This window comes from Dysidea avara, chromosome 9 (assembly GCF_963678975.1).
Source record: "Dysidea avara chromosome 9, odDysAvar1.4, whole genome shotgun sequence".
Classification (NCBI taxonomy): domain Eukaryota; kingdom Metazoa; phylum Porifera; class Demospongiae; order Dictyoceratida; family Dysideidae; genus Dysidea; species Dysidea avara.
Genome location: NC_089280.1, coordinates 1261714 through 1276871, shown reverse-complemented (window position 1 = coordinate 1276871; position 15158 = coordinate 1261714). Strand labels below are relative to the sequence as shown.

The window sequence follows — 15158 nt, the reverse complement described above, 5'->3', positions numbered from 1 at the left end:
ACAAAATGAATACACTACAATAAATAAAAACGACTGTCAATTTACAAAGACTAAACTGTAGCGATTGCTAACCAGATATCTTCAAGCCGGTAACTGTTTGTGTTGGTAGCATACAAAACTGCTTCGCTGCTTTGGGAATCGCGTCCTTTCCATTTACATATCTTTCCCATTCATCAAGGTATCCCAGAAATGTTTCTTCCAGCCACTGTCATGTACATTTACCCATAAACATATACTACCAAAACAATACATACACCTACCTGAAACCTTTCATCATCTACTTGCTCGTAAGCCTTTAGGTCTGGTTTCCTCCGTCTCATCCCTTCATCTATTGCTCTCGTGTTTAACATATCAAAAAATCTATCAAACATCAAGCAAAATCTTTCTGTTTCTTCAGTGTCCTTCATTATTCCATGTGTTCTCAGGGTCTTTAATGCACTTGCAACTGATTTACTCAGTACCTGTCATTTGCATACAACTCATGAAGCAAAAACTTATTGAAATGTTACCTGGGTTGCCAATCGAACAGTCATCCTGGAATATGACGTTAAAAACACATGTTCTCTTTTCAATTTATTGCCAATGTACAAGGCTGAATTAGACCACGATTTTTCAGCCAATTCAATGACATGTGCCCACTTGATCTCTTTACCATTGTTCTGTGATTTTAATGTGCACACATGCAACAATGTAATTCAATGTAAGCACATACCTCTAAGTGACGAGTTCCGTTAGTTGTAGAGTTACTCCAAGCATTTCTGGTGGTCTTAATTAAGTGAGGCACATCACACATAAAAAAAACGAAATTTCCAGGCAGGGAAATATTTGGAGCCTTGAATGTAACACCGGATTTCTTGTATTGTTCTATTGCATGAGATGCAAAGAACTTCCTGTTACTGCTGGCACCATCAGATACCACACATATAACCTGTATGTAGACAGCCAATTCCATTATATGCTTAGAGAAAATTCATTTATGTGCATACTATACATTCTCCTTGACAACACACCTGTAGACCTGACAGAGAAAGTAATCTAACAGCCTTCCATATAATGTAAACAAGATCATCTGCAGACACACCTGGATAATAAGTATGACACTTACATAGCACATCATTACGCACAAACCTGTAGTGGGAAACTGAGCGACAGGAACATCCATTTTAAAAAATATCGCCCGCACCATCACTACCAGCATATGTGTAGCTACAATTCTTTCACCAATTGGTGAATCTTTCTTGCATCGCTTTCTTAGTTCCTGGAACCTCTTATCTAGACTCTGTTCACCATAGTCCACAAAACCAATGATTTCTCCAGTACACTTGCTAAATACCACATCTTCTCTTATCTTCATTTCGTCAAATGCAATAGTAACATATCTAAATAACAAACCATAGAATGTGCAACTAAAATTCTAGATAAACCTTTTACCCAATTTAGCATATAAGTTTATTATGTTTATCCTAAATGAACAGTAATATACTTTACTAAACTATAAGGCTAAATCTCAACAGCTTTTCTCTTAAAATTTCAACTTTGAACTAATAACTCTTGTTAGTATTCCTGTATAACAATTTCTGCAACTTTTTAAATCCCTTCTGTATAACACAGATGTCCTACAGTCCTTCAGCACTTGTGTAGTGATGTGCGATACGCCTGAAATGGTGTATCTGTATCTAACAGCTGTGTGATCATGATACGATACCAATATGTGATACAGTGCATCCTTTGTACAAAGAAACTAAGATTAAGTGCGTGGGCGGCTGATAAATTTTTATCGTTTAGTACCAGCCATTACACCATTGCACTGTTATATTATAACAAGCTTAAGGAGTCTAGGAAACAGGTAAAAAATCCAGCTACACTGTTAAATTGAAGGACCAGGTGTCCTACAGACCTTCAGTACTTGTGCTGTAAAGCATTAATAAAATTTAAAAAATAAATGAAGAAAGCCAGACCTTCATATTTCCGTGATTGCACAATCAAAATATTGATACATGTACGTGTGTATCGGTATTGCGATACAGCCAGAGTATCGCAATATTCCGATATATCTATAAGTATCGCACATCACTACACTTGTGCTGTAAAACATTGAAACTTAAAAAAAAAATACCTGTATCCACCAACTTGTACCCACCTTTTCCATGGGGGCAATGCATCAATTCTGTATTCTTCCCTGATAAAATCCAATGCCTTGGCATTAAATCCTGGTCCTAAGTTTATCCAGTTTGTGTAGTCCCTTAAGGTTCTTCTGGATGGTAAACTAACAAAACCTGACTCCCGGATTATATCATAAGTTTTTCCAGATGTCAGCATTATATTCAGACACCACCTTATAAAAAGTGGATGCCATCTTACACCATTCTTCTTTGCCTGAGAAGCTGCAACCTAAAGTATAATGCATTACTCACTATATTATTACATTATATGGTCATCATACCTGCTGATCCCAAAAGATCCGCTTAAATTTATTCTTGACACATTCAGTACTATCAGCATCATCCACAACCAATTGCAAATCACTAGAGAGAGCATCATCCACTTCAACACTATCATTTCCAACAATATTTTCCAATTTAGATTTCAGCCGCTTCAGTTGTCGGTTCTTGTTACGTAATTTCTTTTGCAAAGATTGTAAATGTCTTCTCCTTTGTGGTGTTCTAAAAAATCTTTTGTTCATCTTTGGATGTGGACTTTGCAACAAGGATTTCTGTTGTCTGCACAGCATGGCTCTTAAGGTGTTGCGATACTTGTCGCACACAAAACACACTTCAGACGTCAAAAGCAACAGTAAACAATCTCTGTGCCTAATGGTGGCACATCTTTCTTCACCAGTAGCTACCCTGAAACAAACATCTTCCTCAAAATAAGCAACAGGCTCTCCACTAACACTTAAAAACTTTCCTTTTCTCTTTCTTGCCAGTTCAATGAATTGTTCCTCTGAGTTGCCTATACAGAAGTTACAACTGTCAATTAACTCTACAAGCTTCTGTGCACTGTCAGGTGTTAGGTGTGAAGGCTGTTGGCTTAAAACAGGACAGTCTAGTGATACCAAATGATTTGCAGTGTGGAGGCTCCATGTCAAGTCATTTTGAATCATCAAAAGATGGAAAAGCATTACTGGAGTGCCAGTATGTTGCTGTCTTAGTTGCATACAATGTATCTCAGCTTCATTAAATCTGTGCATGATCCATCCACTTGGCAGTGTAGTTGCAGACAACTTTGTATACAACTCAGTAATGCATACCTAAAGTTAATAACAAGCCATATATTTTACTGTACAACATATATACATAGCACAATGTATATTAGGTACACTACAGTATAGGTTGGCCCAATGACATGCTGTGAATACAAGTCACTACTGTGACATGGTCTTGTAGTAGGTGTTAATTAAATACATGCCTATGTACAGTTGTCTAAAATTGCAAGAGTGAAGTGTGGTGGATAGTAAATGTGTTACAGTAACTAGCTACAAGGACACCATTGCATTCACAAAGGCAATGATAGTGGATTTACCTCCCCACAATCTTCAGTTGTTTCATCAAGCATGCTGGATTTCCGCTGGGATGACTTAAATCTTCGTCCAATGCATTTCTTACTTCTCCTGCCATATCCATGCCCTCCTGGCTTTTTAGGCTTACCAGGCATAATTGTTCAACTAACCTACACAAGAATAAAAGGTTTCATTCATTGACTAAGTTTATTATATGCAAATCTATATATTCAGCCAGAATGAATTTAAACATGCAACTTTGGGCTTTGGTAGAGGGATAGCTGCATAACAAGAATTCACCACTTACCCAGCACTACATTGTACAGTCATCAAGGGTTCAATACTGGGCAGTTAACAATCAATATTAGTCTGGCCGCGCGGATAAAGATGCTGTCTAGACAGGGGTGCAAAATTACACAATTGAAAATTGGTGTCGAAAATTTTACAAAATTTTACCAGGAATGCACAGACAATATAAAAACAATAAACTACTGTGATTTATTTGTTGCTGACGCCGCTACTTACTTGTGAATGATGCAAACATTGGTCTTAGCAACAGGAGTGCCTGACAAAAAGTGACTTCAGGTAGAAAGACAAAAAATTTACGGCTGGTAATACTGGTAACATCGAAGTTATACTGAATCTTTCCGTTACAGTTCACAAAGAAACAAAATTGTTCTTATCAAGAGGCGCGAAACGAGCAGCGGGCCAAACCATTTCTACAGCCGTAATTCGCTCACGTGATCTGTTTCCTATCCATGGCGCGTGGAATATCTATGGTGACACGTTCTTACGAGTAGCCTTCATTCCTTCACTCCCAGCTAGTCTGGCCTCATGCAGTTATCCCATGGCCACGCCGGTGTTGCGAGAAGACGTGCCTTGCTGAGGAAGGAAATGTTCACCCACGTAGCTGTCTATAGAGTTCACAATATTGTGAGGAGTACATTGCCCGGCTATGTCATGCCATTCAACCGAAGAACGTGACTCCGTAAAACAAATGAAAACAGTAAGTTCACAATAAGTGAAAAATTTTCTAAGTCAAAGTGGGCCCAAAAAAAAAATTCGCATTCGCCGGCCTCCGGTACGTATTCCCATAAGAACGTTCCTATTTCTAAAGGATTTGTGATTCCAAATTACCTAAAACATGTTAACAGTAACTCAGGTAGAATCTGGTGACTACGGTTATCAACTACTGTAAGTACCTGGATAACAATCATGGTTAGTCTCGTGCCCAGACCGCTTTTTTCTTTTTGTGTGGGGGCGGAGCTCCCACACAAAAAGGAAAAAAAGCGGTCTGAGCACGAGACTAAATCATGGTGGCAATGCGAGAACCGGGTGGAAATTCTGACCATTTAATACATACAGGTAGCCTAAATATTTCGAGGGGGGAAATTTTCGCTGATTTCGCGATTTTGGGGGTCATCAGCGAAAATTTTAGCCTTGAAATATTTAGACCTCCATAGAGTGTTTGCAAATCCACGAAAATTTTATTTTTCGGTGTTTCTAGAGGCCCGGCAGCCGGAGGTTGTTTGCCTCCGTCACTCCATCACGTGATGTGATACTTCAACACGCGATAGATATTTCAGTTGAACTAGACTGGGCGAGAGACTGGGCCGCCTGTCGCCTGTACCTGTATCGTGCTGTATAGTTTAAATGGAAGAAAGTGACTCTGAGCGGGAGGGAGTGTTAGGGACTGTTGAAGTGGAGTGTGACGTACAGCGTAAACTTTGTTCTTGGTGAGAAGTTTTCGTCTTACCAGCAGCTGAAGGAGAAGATTACTGCGTACCAACAAGAGAATAATGTCCAGTTAGCCTACACTGACTCGAGGACGCTGGATGCTGCTCGGAAAAGAGCACCGAAGAAAGCAAATGAAAAATTGCATTATTATTCTTTGCACCTTACGTGCAATCTTGGTGGAAAGCCGTTCCACAGCAAAGGATCTGGCCAGAGACCTTGTCACAGGTATAGCAACTAAGTGGTCTAAAGTTATTTAGCTGATGATGCTACGTATAATATTATGTGCAGCACAATTAAGCAGAATTGCAAAGCTTGTATAAAGCTTAACTTAAGTGAAGATGGCCAGTACCTGGAGGTCACAGACGTCTGCAATACTCACAATCATGAAGTCAGCAAGGTACAGTATGCTAGAAATTAATTACATCATGCATTGGGCTATTTCTATTACGTGTGTACATGTAATTTTTTTTCTAACAGGCTATTTATGATCATTTACCCCGACAACGAAAGTTGACACCATCTGAATGGAATGAAGCTGCTGAATTGTTAAAATTAAGGGTGAACAATAAGCTACTTCAGCAGCACCTATCACAATCAACCGGGAAGATTGTTACCCTAAAAGATATCAGCAATATAAAGCATTCAATGTGGAAAATGGATGGAAATGATTTGGAAAAATTGTCTTCTTATCTGAAGGCAATAGAAGGTAAAACATTTTGTGTCACTGAGTAATATTTATTGTGCATTGCAAGTATTCCACATTTTCGCACAAACCTAATTTTACAGTATTAAATCGATACGATGGTGAAATATTTGTGAACAATAAAAATTGTGTAAATTTTTTGAACACTTGTTTTCATGATGAAGAAAGGTGCTAAGTGCAAAAACATATTCCCCAAAGTTTAAAATCTTTGTTTACAATCATCAGTGTTCCCAAGGATATGGAAGATATGAGCATTAGTATGCTCCATGTTCAATAAGCCATTCACTCTCACTTTTTTCAAATTTTTACCCTTGTAGTGCTGAAAGGCATAAATTACTTATAGCACCTGTACACACACACCTGCACATGTCTACACACACACACACACACCTGCACATGCCTACACACACACACACACACACACACACACACACACACACACACACCACACACCACACACACCACACACACCACACACACCCACACACACACACCACACACACACACACACACACACACACACACACACACACACACACACACACACACACATACACACACACACACACACACCTGCACATGCCTACACACACACACACACACACACACACACACACACACACACACACACGCACACACACACACACACCACACACACACATACACACCACACACACACACACACACACACACACACCACACACACACACACACACACACACACACACACACACACACACACCACACACACACACACACACACACACACACACACACTGAACGCCACAGGTATGAGTACTTTTTGCATGCCATATGTACAGTGCTGTATATAGCAGGGTTAAAAATCAATAGTTATTTGGATTTTCCAGGTCAACTGAGCCATAATTTTTGTGTCAAGTAGGTCACATTTACAAAATATCGGATAACATGAATGACGTATCAATCAAGTTTCATCACTGCATTGGATTAGGTGGATGACAATGTAAGTGTGCCACTGGTGGGGTTTCAGAATGAATGATTAGTAAAAATAATGATTGCATGCAAGTAGCCTATTGCTCCACCCCTTTTCACAGGGTAGTGCTGACAGATTAGTTATTATAGGTGCCTTGTATATAGGGGGAACATAACATTTGTAATCAATAACTCAATAATGGGACTGTGTGATGAAACACGGAATTAGTTTCTAATAAGTTTTGGACGATATCTCAAACAGCAAGATTTTTATGCTGCTCTCTGTAGTCCTTGGAGCCACACCCACTTATTGCGATTATATTGTTGAAGTAGTTCATCAATAAAACTTATCTGGTTTGGAATAATGTACTATTTATGGCAACATTGAAATCAGGTCACTACTACCGATTCAGATGACCTGGAAGTAACCCAAGGTGTTCATGTTCACTATTTATATCTAAAACTTCTAGCTATATTTTGGGCACCCCACCAGTATAAGTATTAAAATTTCTAGCTATATAGTGTGAGCTATAATAATGATCAGTCAGTAAAATAATTGGTGTTGGTTTGGCTAAATAAGTAGGTTCATCACCTTTGGGCAATATCACACATTTCCAATAAATGGGCATGCCCCACAAAAGAAGCTGGCAAAGACTTATACAATCACTGTGTTTCCCATTGAGTTGTATGATATATAATGGATTAGTGGGGCATGGCTCCAGGTATGCCTACAGACATGCAGTAATAGAAAAAATATTATCTATGCTACATAGTGGATGTGACTCAATAAAGAGCTCAGACTATGATACACCATGATGCATCAATGTACTCCCACGTCACCAAACTAAATGATTAATGTCACATGCGATCCAATTTGGGTCAGACCTTGGATATTCTGTAAACCAGCTCAGAATGTGACCCAGGTGACTTGACCCTGATTCAACGCTGATTTATGTACAAGTGTATAATGTTTTGTTCAATATTTGATATTAGATATAACTGCTGCTATGTATCATAAAATGTAGCTCTTGATCCATACCTTGGTTTTAGGGTCAGTTCCAAAATTACTATAGGGGTCAGTGGGTCATCAAGATCAGTTTCAACCCTAATATGTAGTACATATGTACCCGTGTACATACTTGAAGTGCTCTTTAGAGCTATTTCTTCCAGGATCAATAGTTGAATTTCTGTGTGATGAAGACACGAATCTTGTTGGTATTGTTTTTCAAGACGGCATTATGAAATCAACCTTTTCTGATTTCCCAGAAGTTTTATTGGTGGATGCAACATATAAGTTAACAGAATTGAGGATGCCCGTGTACTTGATGATGGTGGTTGACGGAAATGGTCAAAGTGAAATTGTGTGTGCCTTTGTTACAGTTTTGGAAACTGAAGAGTCAATGGGCAAAATGATACAAGTTTTCAAGTCTCACAATCCAGCTTGGGCCTCCTCAAGAGTTTTAATCTCAGACAAAGATTACAGTGAGAGAGCTGTTTTTGCAAAAGTTTCCTGGTATTTGTTTACAGCTCTGTTTATTTGATGTGTTACGAAGCTTTAGACGAGAGATTACTTGTGACAAAATGGGAATCAGAGCTGGAGAAAGAGATCACGCTTTGGAAATTTTGTTAAAACTTGCATATTCTAGATCTGAGTCAGACTACAATCAGCACTATGAAGTAAGCAAGAATGTGTGATGTATAAGTTGTTACCACTTCATCAGTGTAAATAGCTGATGTGCTTATTGTAGTCATGTATCTGTATTAAAACCATACTCACTGTACACATGGCTCAATCATGTATATGTGACCTGCTGAGTGAAAACCCGACTTGCTTGATTTTACAATTTCTTTGTTGTCTAGAGGGAATAAACAATGGGGTGTTAAAGTTGCAGTCTTTTCTGGTCAGTACTATGTACTTTTGGAGTTACAGCACTAGAAAGCAAAAGTTGATTTGCAACATTGCCGTGAATTGAGGTATTCATCAAGGTACGATAAACGTACGTTTTACAACATAATAGCTTATGTTTTCTTTGTGGTACAAAAATGAAGCAAGGATATTCTCCATGAAAAGGCAAATCTAGTGATGTATTACGCATTTCAGTTTATGACATTTTTCACTGATTTGTGAATGCTTTATTAAATATCATCTGACTACTTATATTGAGTGAGCTACACAATAGCTTATTAAGAGGTGTGGTTACCATTTCTTGATTTCTACGGCAATTAAGAAAAGACAATAAGTATCTGCTTAATAGTTGGCTTAAAAGGGTTCCAGCTAGCTAAAAAGAGATAGTTAACTACACATGTACAACTCACCTATAAGCGAGTTTTAAAAAGGGTTAGGCTAACTTATTTCAAAATGGGCCTATCTAAATTTGTAGTATTAAATCTGGGTGGCGCATTTCAAAATGGGTTGACCAATTTTAAATCAAGTCAAATTTCGAAGAGGTTCATAACACTATTGTATCATGTGTATTATACATGTAGGTATGTTATGTGACTTCAAGGTGTTGTTATTATAGGATTTACGGCTTGCTGATCTCACCACAGTTTTTACTTACTACAATGATAATTGACATCCCATTCGAAAGGAATGGGTAGAATGTTTTAAGAACACAGCCTTCACCCTGGGTGAGAGGACAAACAACAGATTAGAGAGTATCAATGCTAAAGTGAAGAGTGTTTGTGCAAGGTATCTGCATGCCTGAATGCATACCTAGACAAGTATAAGGAAAAATTAAGAATTGTAAATTCAATTAGGGATCATAGAAAAAAGTAGGTCACCTACACTTGCAGATAAACTAGTGGACATTTAATCCATAATTCAGTCATGGATACAAGGATAAATGTTCACTAACATATTTGCAGGTGTAGGCAACCTTCCTTGTCCCCTACATTTTTACTACTGTATGATCCCTAGTCAAACTTAAAACTTTTATATATGTACTTGTTTGTTTACATTTTCGCCAGAGGTAATGTTTATGACTGAAAATGTGCCCCAACTATAAATTATTGTCTCAAAACCATTACACTTTGCTACAAACAAACAACAAGAGTTAATAATAGTGGAGGGAGAGTGTCTAACACTGCATAGGCCTGTAAAAAATGATCCTGAGAAATTCAAAGGGATTCCTTCAGATGTGTAAAATGTTCACACAGGCAGAACAAGGTAATGTGATGATTGCACACTGAGAGAACAAAGAAATGTGATGATTGAAACAATCTTCACCTATGGAGAATACTACAAATTACAGAGTTTTACAGAAAGAATCCCTTTGAATTTCTCAGGATCATTTTTTACAGGCCTATGCAGTGTTAGACACTCTCCCTCCACTATTATTAACTCTTGCAAACAACAGTAGAAGTGCCTCTGCAATCAATCCAGTAACCATGGAAAATACGGATGATTCCTGTTTACAATTGTATGGAAGCCATTGCGCTACCGCAATCAACACCTTGTTATCACAAATTGATACCTTCGGCTGTTAACATAAAGAAATGGGACACAAAGGAGGACAAAGGTAAGTCCATGATGTGTACATTATACATACTGTGGTGCATCTGTTAAGCTAAAACAACATTGAATAAAATAGCTAGCTATTATCGAGTTGCACTTGTCTGAAGGCATCAGGCAGGCAGGCAGGCAGTAGAAAATTGCATTAAACAAACAAATTTAAAAATCTATTGGAAACATTCTGTAGGCACTTTTGGGCTTGGTTATACCTAACCAATACTGCCAAGGCGACAGGATGGTATTGTGAAGGCGGTTTTTGGATGATATTTTTGGCCAACTCTCCATGTTCCCTAATATAAAGTACAGTATACTGCATAATGTATGGTACACAATTCATATTCAAGGGCTAAACATTAAAACATATCTATTGTGATTATACGTGTGGATCATTTACTGTATGAGTAACTACCATGGCTCACCATGTTATAGGGACTTTTCTAGACGGTTTCACTCTGTTGTAATTATTATCCAAGTTAGGGAAAGAATGATACAGTGGAACCTGTGTTACGGTCACCTGGATTAAGCGCCTGTCTAATGCGTATAACGGCCAACCAATAATTTGCCTATGAATTACTGTATACATAACTTTATCCTTCGTATAGCGGTCGCTACCTTTTATGGTGGCTAGTTAAGCCAATTTCCTGGTACCACGGCACCGTTTCAATTAATGCGCAATTATCATACTTACTGCCTTTCAATGAATACTATATAATCAATCAGGCTTTATTGCTTAAGCGTATTCAATAGCTATAACCAACATTCATAGACTCACCTTACCCTTTCTGTACTAAATATTCAGGCTGTATTGCGGTTGGCACGAGCCTCTTAATAATAATTACTCATTTATAACGGTCATAGCCACTAAAATGCTGCTGACCACCTTATGCAGGTTTTCTCTATAACAGCCACCTGTATATAAAGGCCAGATATATCTGGTCCCAAGGTGACCGTTATAGACAGGTTCCACTGTAACTAAGAAATATTATATAAGTGTACTTGCTTATTACCATGTACTGTATACTGTACTAGTGCAAATCGTTGCACGGTAGTATGATTGCAATGATTTTAACATTTCTCATCAATGTATGTACCATGATCACTTATACCTATTCTTATACTGTTTAATTACTTAGTTTGCATGCCTCAACCAGCACATCCTTAATATATACCTCTTGTGTTCTTGCTCATGGGTAGATGAATACAAAATTATATATGTATATTTTATGTAATATCCTATAAATCATTGTACAGGTACAACACACTCATGCATTTTTTTGAACACTTTTGTGCCCTGCTGTCAACTTCACGGAATGAGAGGGATCACTGCACATTGATGGCTATGGTGAAGAAATGGATTGATATGAAAGATCCTGTAGAAATTGAATACTCCTCAGTTCTCACACCTTATGCATTAAATTATGTATCCAAGCAGTTTTCATTATGGAGGAAGGTCACCATAGTCTCAGAACATGATCGAGAATGCCATATTACATCATCGGAAAGGATTTTGAAGGTGACAGTCAATGGATGCCACTATACATTTTGGAACACCACCAACCTCCCTTTTCGTCATATTTTTGCTGTGCAAGAAAGAAAGAAACACCCTTTATTTACTCCCTCACTTCTTGCGGAACGTTATATGAGAGATGCTTACTATAAAAAATCAGAATTAAGAGTTGAGGCATCAAGCAGTGTGAGTAGTATATGATTATACAGTATAAAATTCACTATAATTGTATGTACAGATTTCAAGTATTGCATGGGCGTGGACCACAACGGTCATGTTTAACACAGCACCAGAAATACCATAAAAGCCATATTGTTGCTGTGGAGTTAGCTTCTCTTTCTTCCGAGGTTGGCATGACTGAATTCACAAGAAGGTACACTTTGCTACAGACCTTGAGAGATATATGGGCATCTGGAAGGGATGCAATTCTTTGTGCAGGTATATAATCATCCATATTTGTTAATATTTTTATGACATTTATGCAGCTCAAGATCAACACTGCAGCGACCAAAGAGGAACTGTTGCTGTTACTGCAAGTCAATCCCTTGTTGGTTGTGTCAGCGAAGGTCACAGTGCTAATCAGAATGCTAGGAATGAAGGCAGTCAAGCTGTTGAGAATGCTGGTGAGTGTGGACTGACAAAGATTTTCAGCACTTATGCAATGAACTCTTTTGATAGGTACATGTACGACACAATCTGATGCTGTTTGTAGTAATAGTAGTGGATCAAGTACCAACCATGGTGATAATGAAAGTGATGGTACAAGAAATAGTGAATTAAACACTACAGAAAATCACCTACTTGAAAAGAATGATCATCATGATCAAGGTACTTTGTAGTTTAATGATGACTACTTACTCAAATTTTGCGTAGGATATCAGCCACCTGTACCATTGGTAGACACAGTGCAAACTAGAAGCAATGATGTAAATGGTGTGTGTGTGTGTGTGAGCGTGCATGCGTGCGTGCGTGAGCCAAGTGGCTAGAACACCTGCCTGATAGTCAAAACATTCTAGGTTTAGTACCTGGTTATGCAGTTACTGTTGTTTCCTTGAGCAAGAAATTTTAATTACTTAGCTGCTCATGAGGACCTGATGACTTTGCGCTACTCAGGTGCTAAAAGTCGAATCCTATTGGGGCAAGACTAATAAAATACAAGAGGTTGTATCATGTCTCACACTTGAAGGTATTGTTAGCCAACCTTCACCCGACATGAATAGTTGGCATTTGCTTCCTGAGTTAACACCTGGTAGCCTTTTGATGTTGCAGCTCCCAGTGTCCACTAGGTAATTTTGATGTACGTATTATGGTAGTTGAAGGGTTTGATGGTAGCCATTTGATGTTACAACTCCCAGTGTCCACTAGGTAATGTTGATGTATGTAGTATGGTAGTTGAAGGGTTTGATGGTAGCCATTTGCTTTGTGCAAGTGTACATATACCGTAAATCAGGAAAATTTCAACACAGAAAATTTTCGTCTATTAAAATTTCGATGCTACATATTTTTGTCACTTTTGACGGAATAGCTAGCTATACGTTAATATTTGTATACACGAATTATCCATATAATAGTTAACAATAATTCGTCGTTTTAATTTTCATCTATACAGCCAGTGATGAAAATTTTTTGACGACGAACTTTTCCTGTTTTACAGTAATACAGTATGTGTTGTGTGTGTGTGTGTGTGTATAGTATGTGTATTGTGTGTGTTGTGTGTGTGTGTGTGTGTGTGTGTGTGTGTGTGTGTGTGTGTGTGTGTGTGTGTGTGTGTGTGTGTGTGTGTGTGTGTGTGTGTGTAGTGTGTGTGTGTGAAACAGTGCAATCAGTAAATTACCAGGGGTGGTATTAGAACTGTGGTACAAACTTGCAAAACATTTATCACAATCTGATTGCATCCACAGAGTTACAAAGTATTAGGTTACCTAGTAAAATGTGAAAGAGTGGAAGACCTAAAGGAGCTGACAAGACTGTTATTGGTCTCCCTAGAAAGAAGTCCAGAGGAAGCAGGCCTGTGTCATTCCTATACAAAGGTGCTAAGCAAAAGGAACTTGGTATGTATGTTAAATAACCTGTGTGGATCTTGGAAGATGTTTTCATTTTTAGTGATTTTAACCTGGTTTGTTGATCTACAAATTGCAAAGGACGCCATAGATGGGAGCCGAATTATAGAAGAGGATGATGTAGAAATGAGACCTGAGATGGTTTCATCATCATGCACTGATGAAAATGTCTACTTAGATATGTGCAGGAAGTATTGCACCCGGGAAGCATGGGCAGCTATTAACAGTGTAGTATCTATAATTCAAGCCAATCCGACATGGTATTGTGGAAGATGCACAAGGGAGATAATTGACGATGAACAGAATTCAATTGTTTGTGAAAGCTGCTTAGTATGGTACCAGTGTTGGTCTCAAAAGATCACCGAAGAGGAGAGTATGGATATGCCGCTCATGCTTTGAAAATATGCTGACCAATAGGTAGCCCAAAATTATTTCACAAAGTAGTCAAACATTAATTACTTTAAGAAATTTTTTCTTTGCTGTACTGTTATAGTTCAAATGATCAATTATTGTGTACCATAAAAGGTGCAGCCAGTAAATGACAACTAAAAATAATAATCAGTTTCCTGGTATATAGACAGTATACAGAATGACATGGTGTGTGCATACAGTAGATATGTGTGTATACAATGGAACTTGTGGATACTTTACAGAATTGGGATGTAAAACTTTGGAGTCGGATCTTGATGTGGAGAATTTGTTTAAAAAGTTGGTTTCACTATTTCAAATGTTGATCTTTTGACTACAGGGGAACTTGAACAGTACTTGAAATTGTTCCATGTTAGAGAGCTGCAACTTGATGTTATAATATGAAAATGTAATACCCTTCCCAAAATCTCAGATACACCCCTTAAATTGTGAGTGACAATTACACTGTATGCAGATCAGTTCGATCTTGAGACAGTCTAGCTAATATGTAAATATTTCCCAGGTTAAAACTGCGTACACACAACACATTAACTTTCACACTTGTAGTACTGAACTGACTATTAAGTTTGATATCCAAGAGCCCAAGTGTCTTAAAATTAAGCCTGTTTTTAAAGTAACACATTAACTTTCACTTGTCCTTAAATTCAATTTCAAGCTTTAAAAGTCTCTAAGGCAGGTTGACCTTTAAAATAGCACGCTCAACCAGCAAAAGTACCCTCAAATGTAATCTTGAAAGGCTTAAAATTCTTGTTTTGAGA

The 15158-nt window shown here is 38.0% G+C and overlaps 2 protein-coding genes across 4 annotated transcripts in view; one reads left to right on the top strand and one right to left on the bottom strand.

Annotated features, from left to right (window-relative positions):
• LOC136267292 (cyclin-D-binding Myb-like transcription factor 1) overlaps positions 1 to 4742 on the bottom strand; it is a 45496-nt gene extending 40754 nt beyond the window's left edge. Inside the window, exon 1 of the transcript XR_010706611.1 lies at positions 4637 to 4742. The gene's annotated coding sequence lies outside the window, so the exon portion shown is untranslated. The remainder of the gene's footprint in view (positions 1 to 4636) is intronic.
• A 224-nt stretch (positions 4743 to 4966) lies between these two features.
• LOC136267293 (uncharacterized) lies at positions 4967 to 14534 on the top strand. Of its 3 annotated transcripts, XM_066062386.1 has the most exons (13): positions 4967 to 5461; positions 5525 to 5633; positions 5714 to 5942; positions 8061 to 8567; positions 8751 to 8876; positions 9413 to 9582; positions 11656 to 12097; positions 12150 to 12349; positions 12397 to 12534; positions 12590 to 12739; positions 12785 to 12837; positions 13813 to 13962; positions 14015 to 14534. In XM_066062386.1, the coding sequence occupies exons 8-13, from the start codon at positions 12265 to 12267 to the stop codon at positions 14015 to 14017; spliced, it is 579 nt and encodes a 192-aa protein (XP_065918458.1). In that variant the 5' UTR covers positions 4967 to 5461; positions 5525 to 5633; positions 5714 to 5942; positions 8061 to 8567; positions 8751 to 8876; positions 9413 to 9582; positions 11656 to 12097; positions 12150 to 12264; the 3' UTR covers positions 14018 to 14534. The 3 variants fall into 3 exon arrangements, 2 of the variants coding, with proteins under 2 accessions (XP_065918458.1, XP_065918457.1); XM_066062385.1 differs by lacking the exon at positions 8751 to 8876; XR_010706613.1 differs by lacking the exon at positions 8751 to 8876 and having other exon boundaries at positions 4970 to 5461; positions 12785 to 12844.
• The last annotated feature ends 624 nt before the right edge of the window (positions 14535 to 15158 follow it).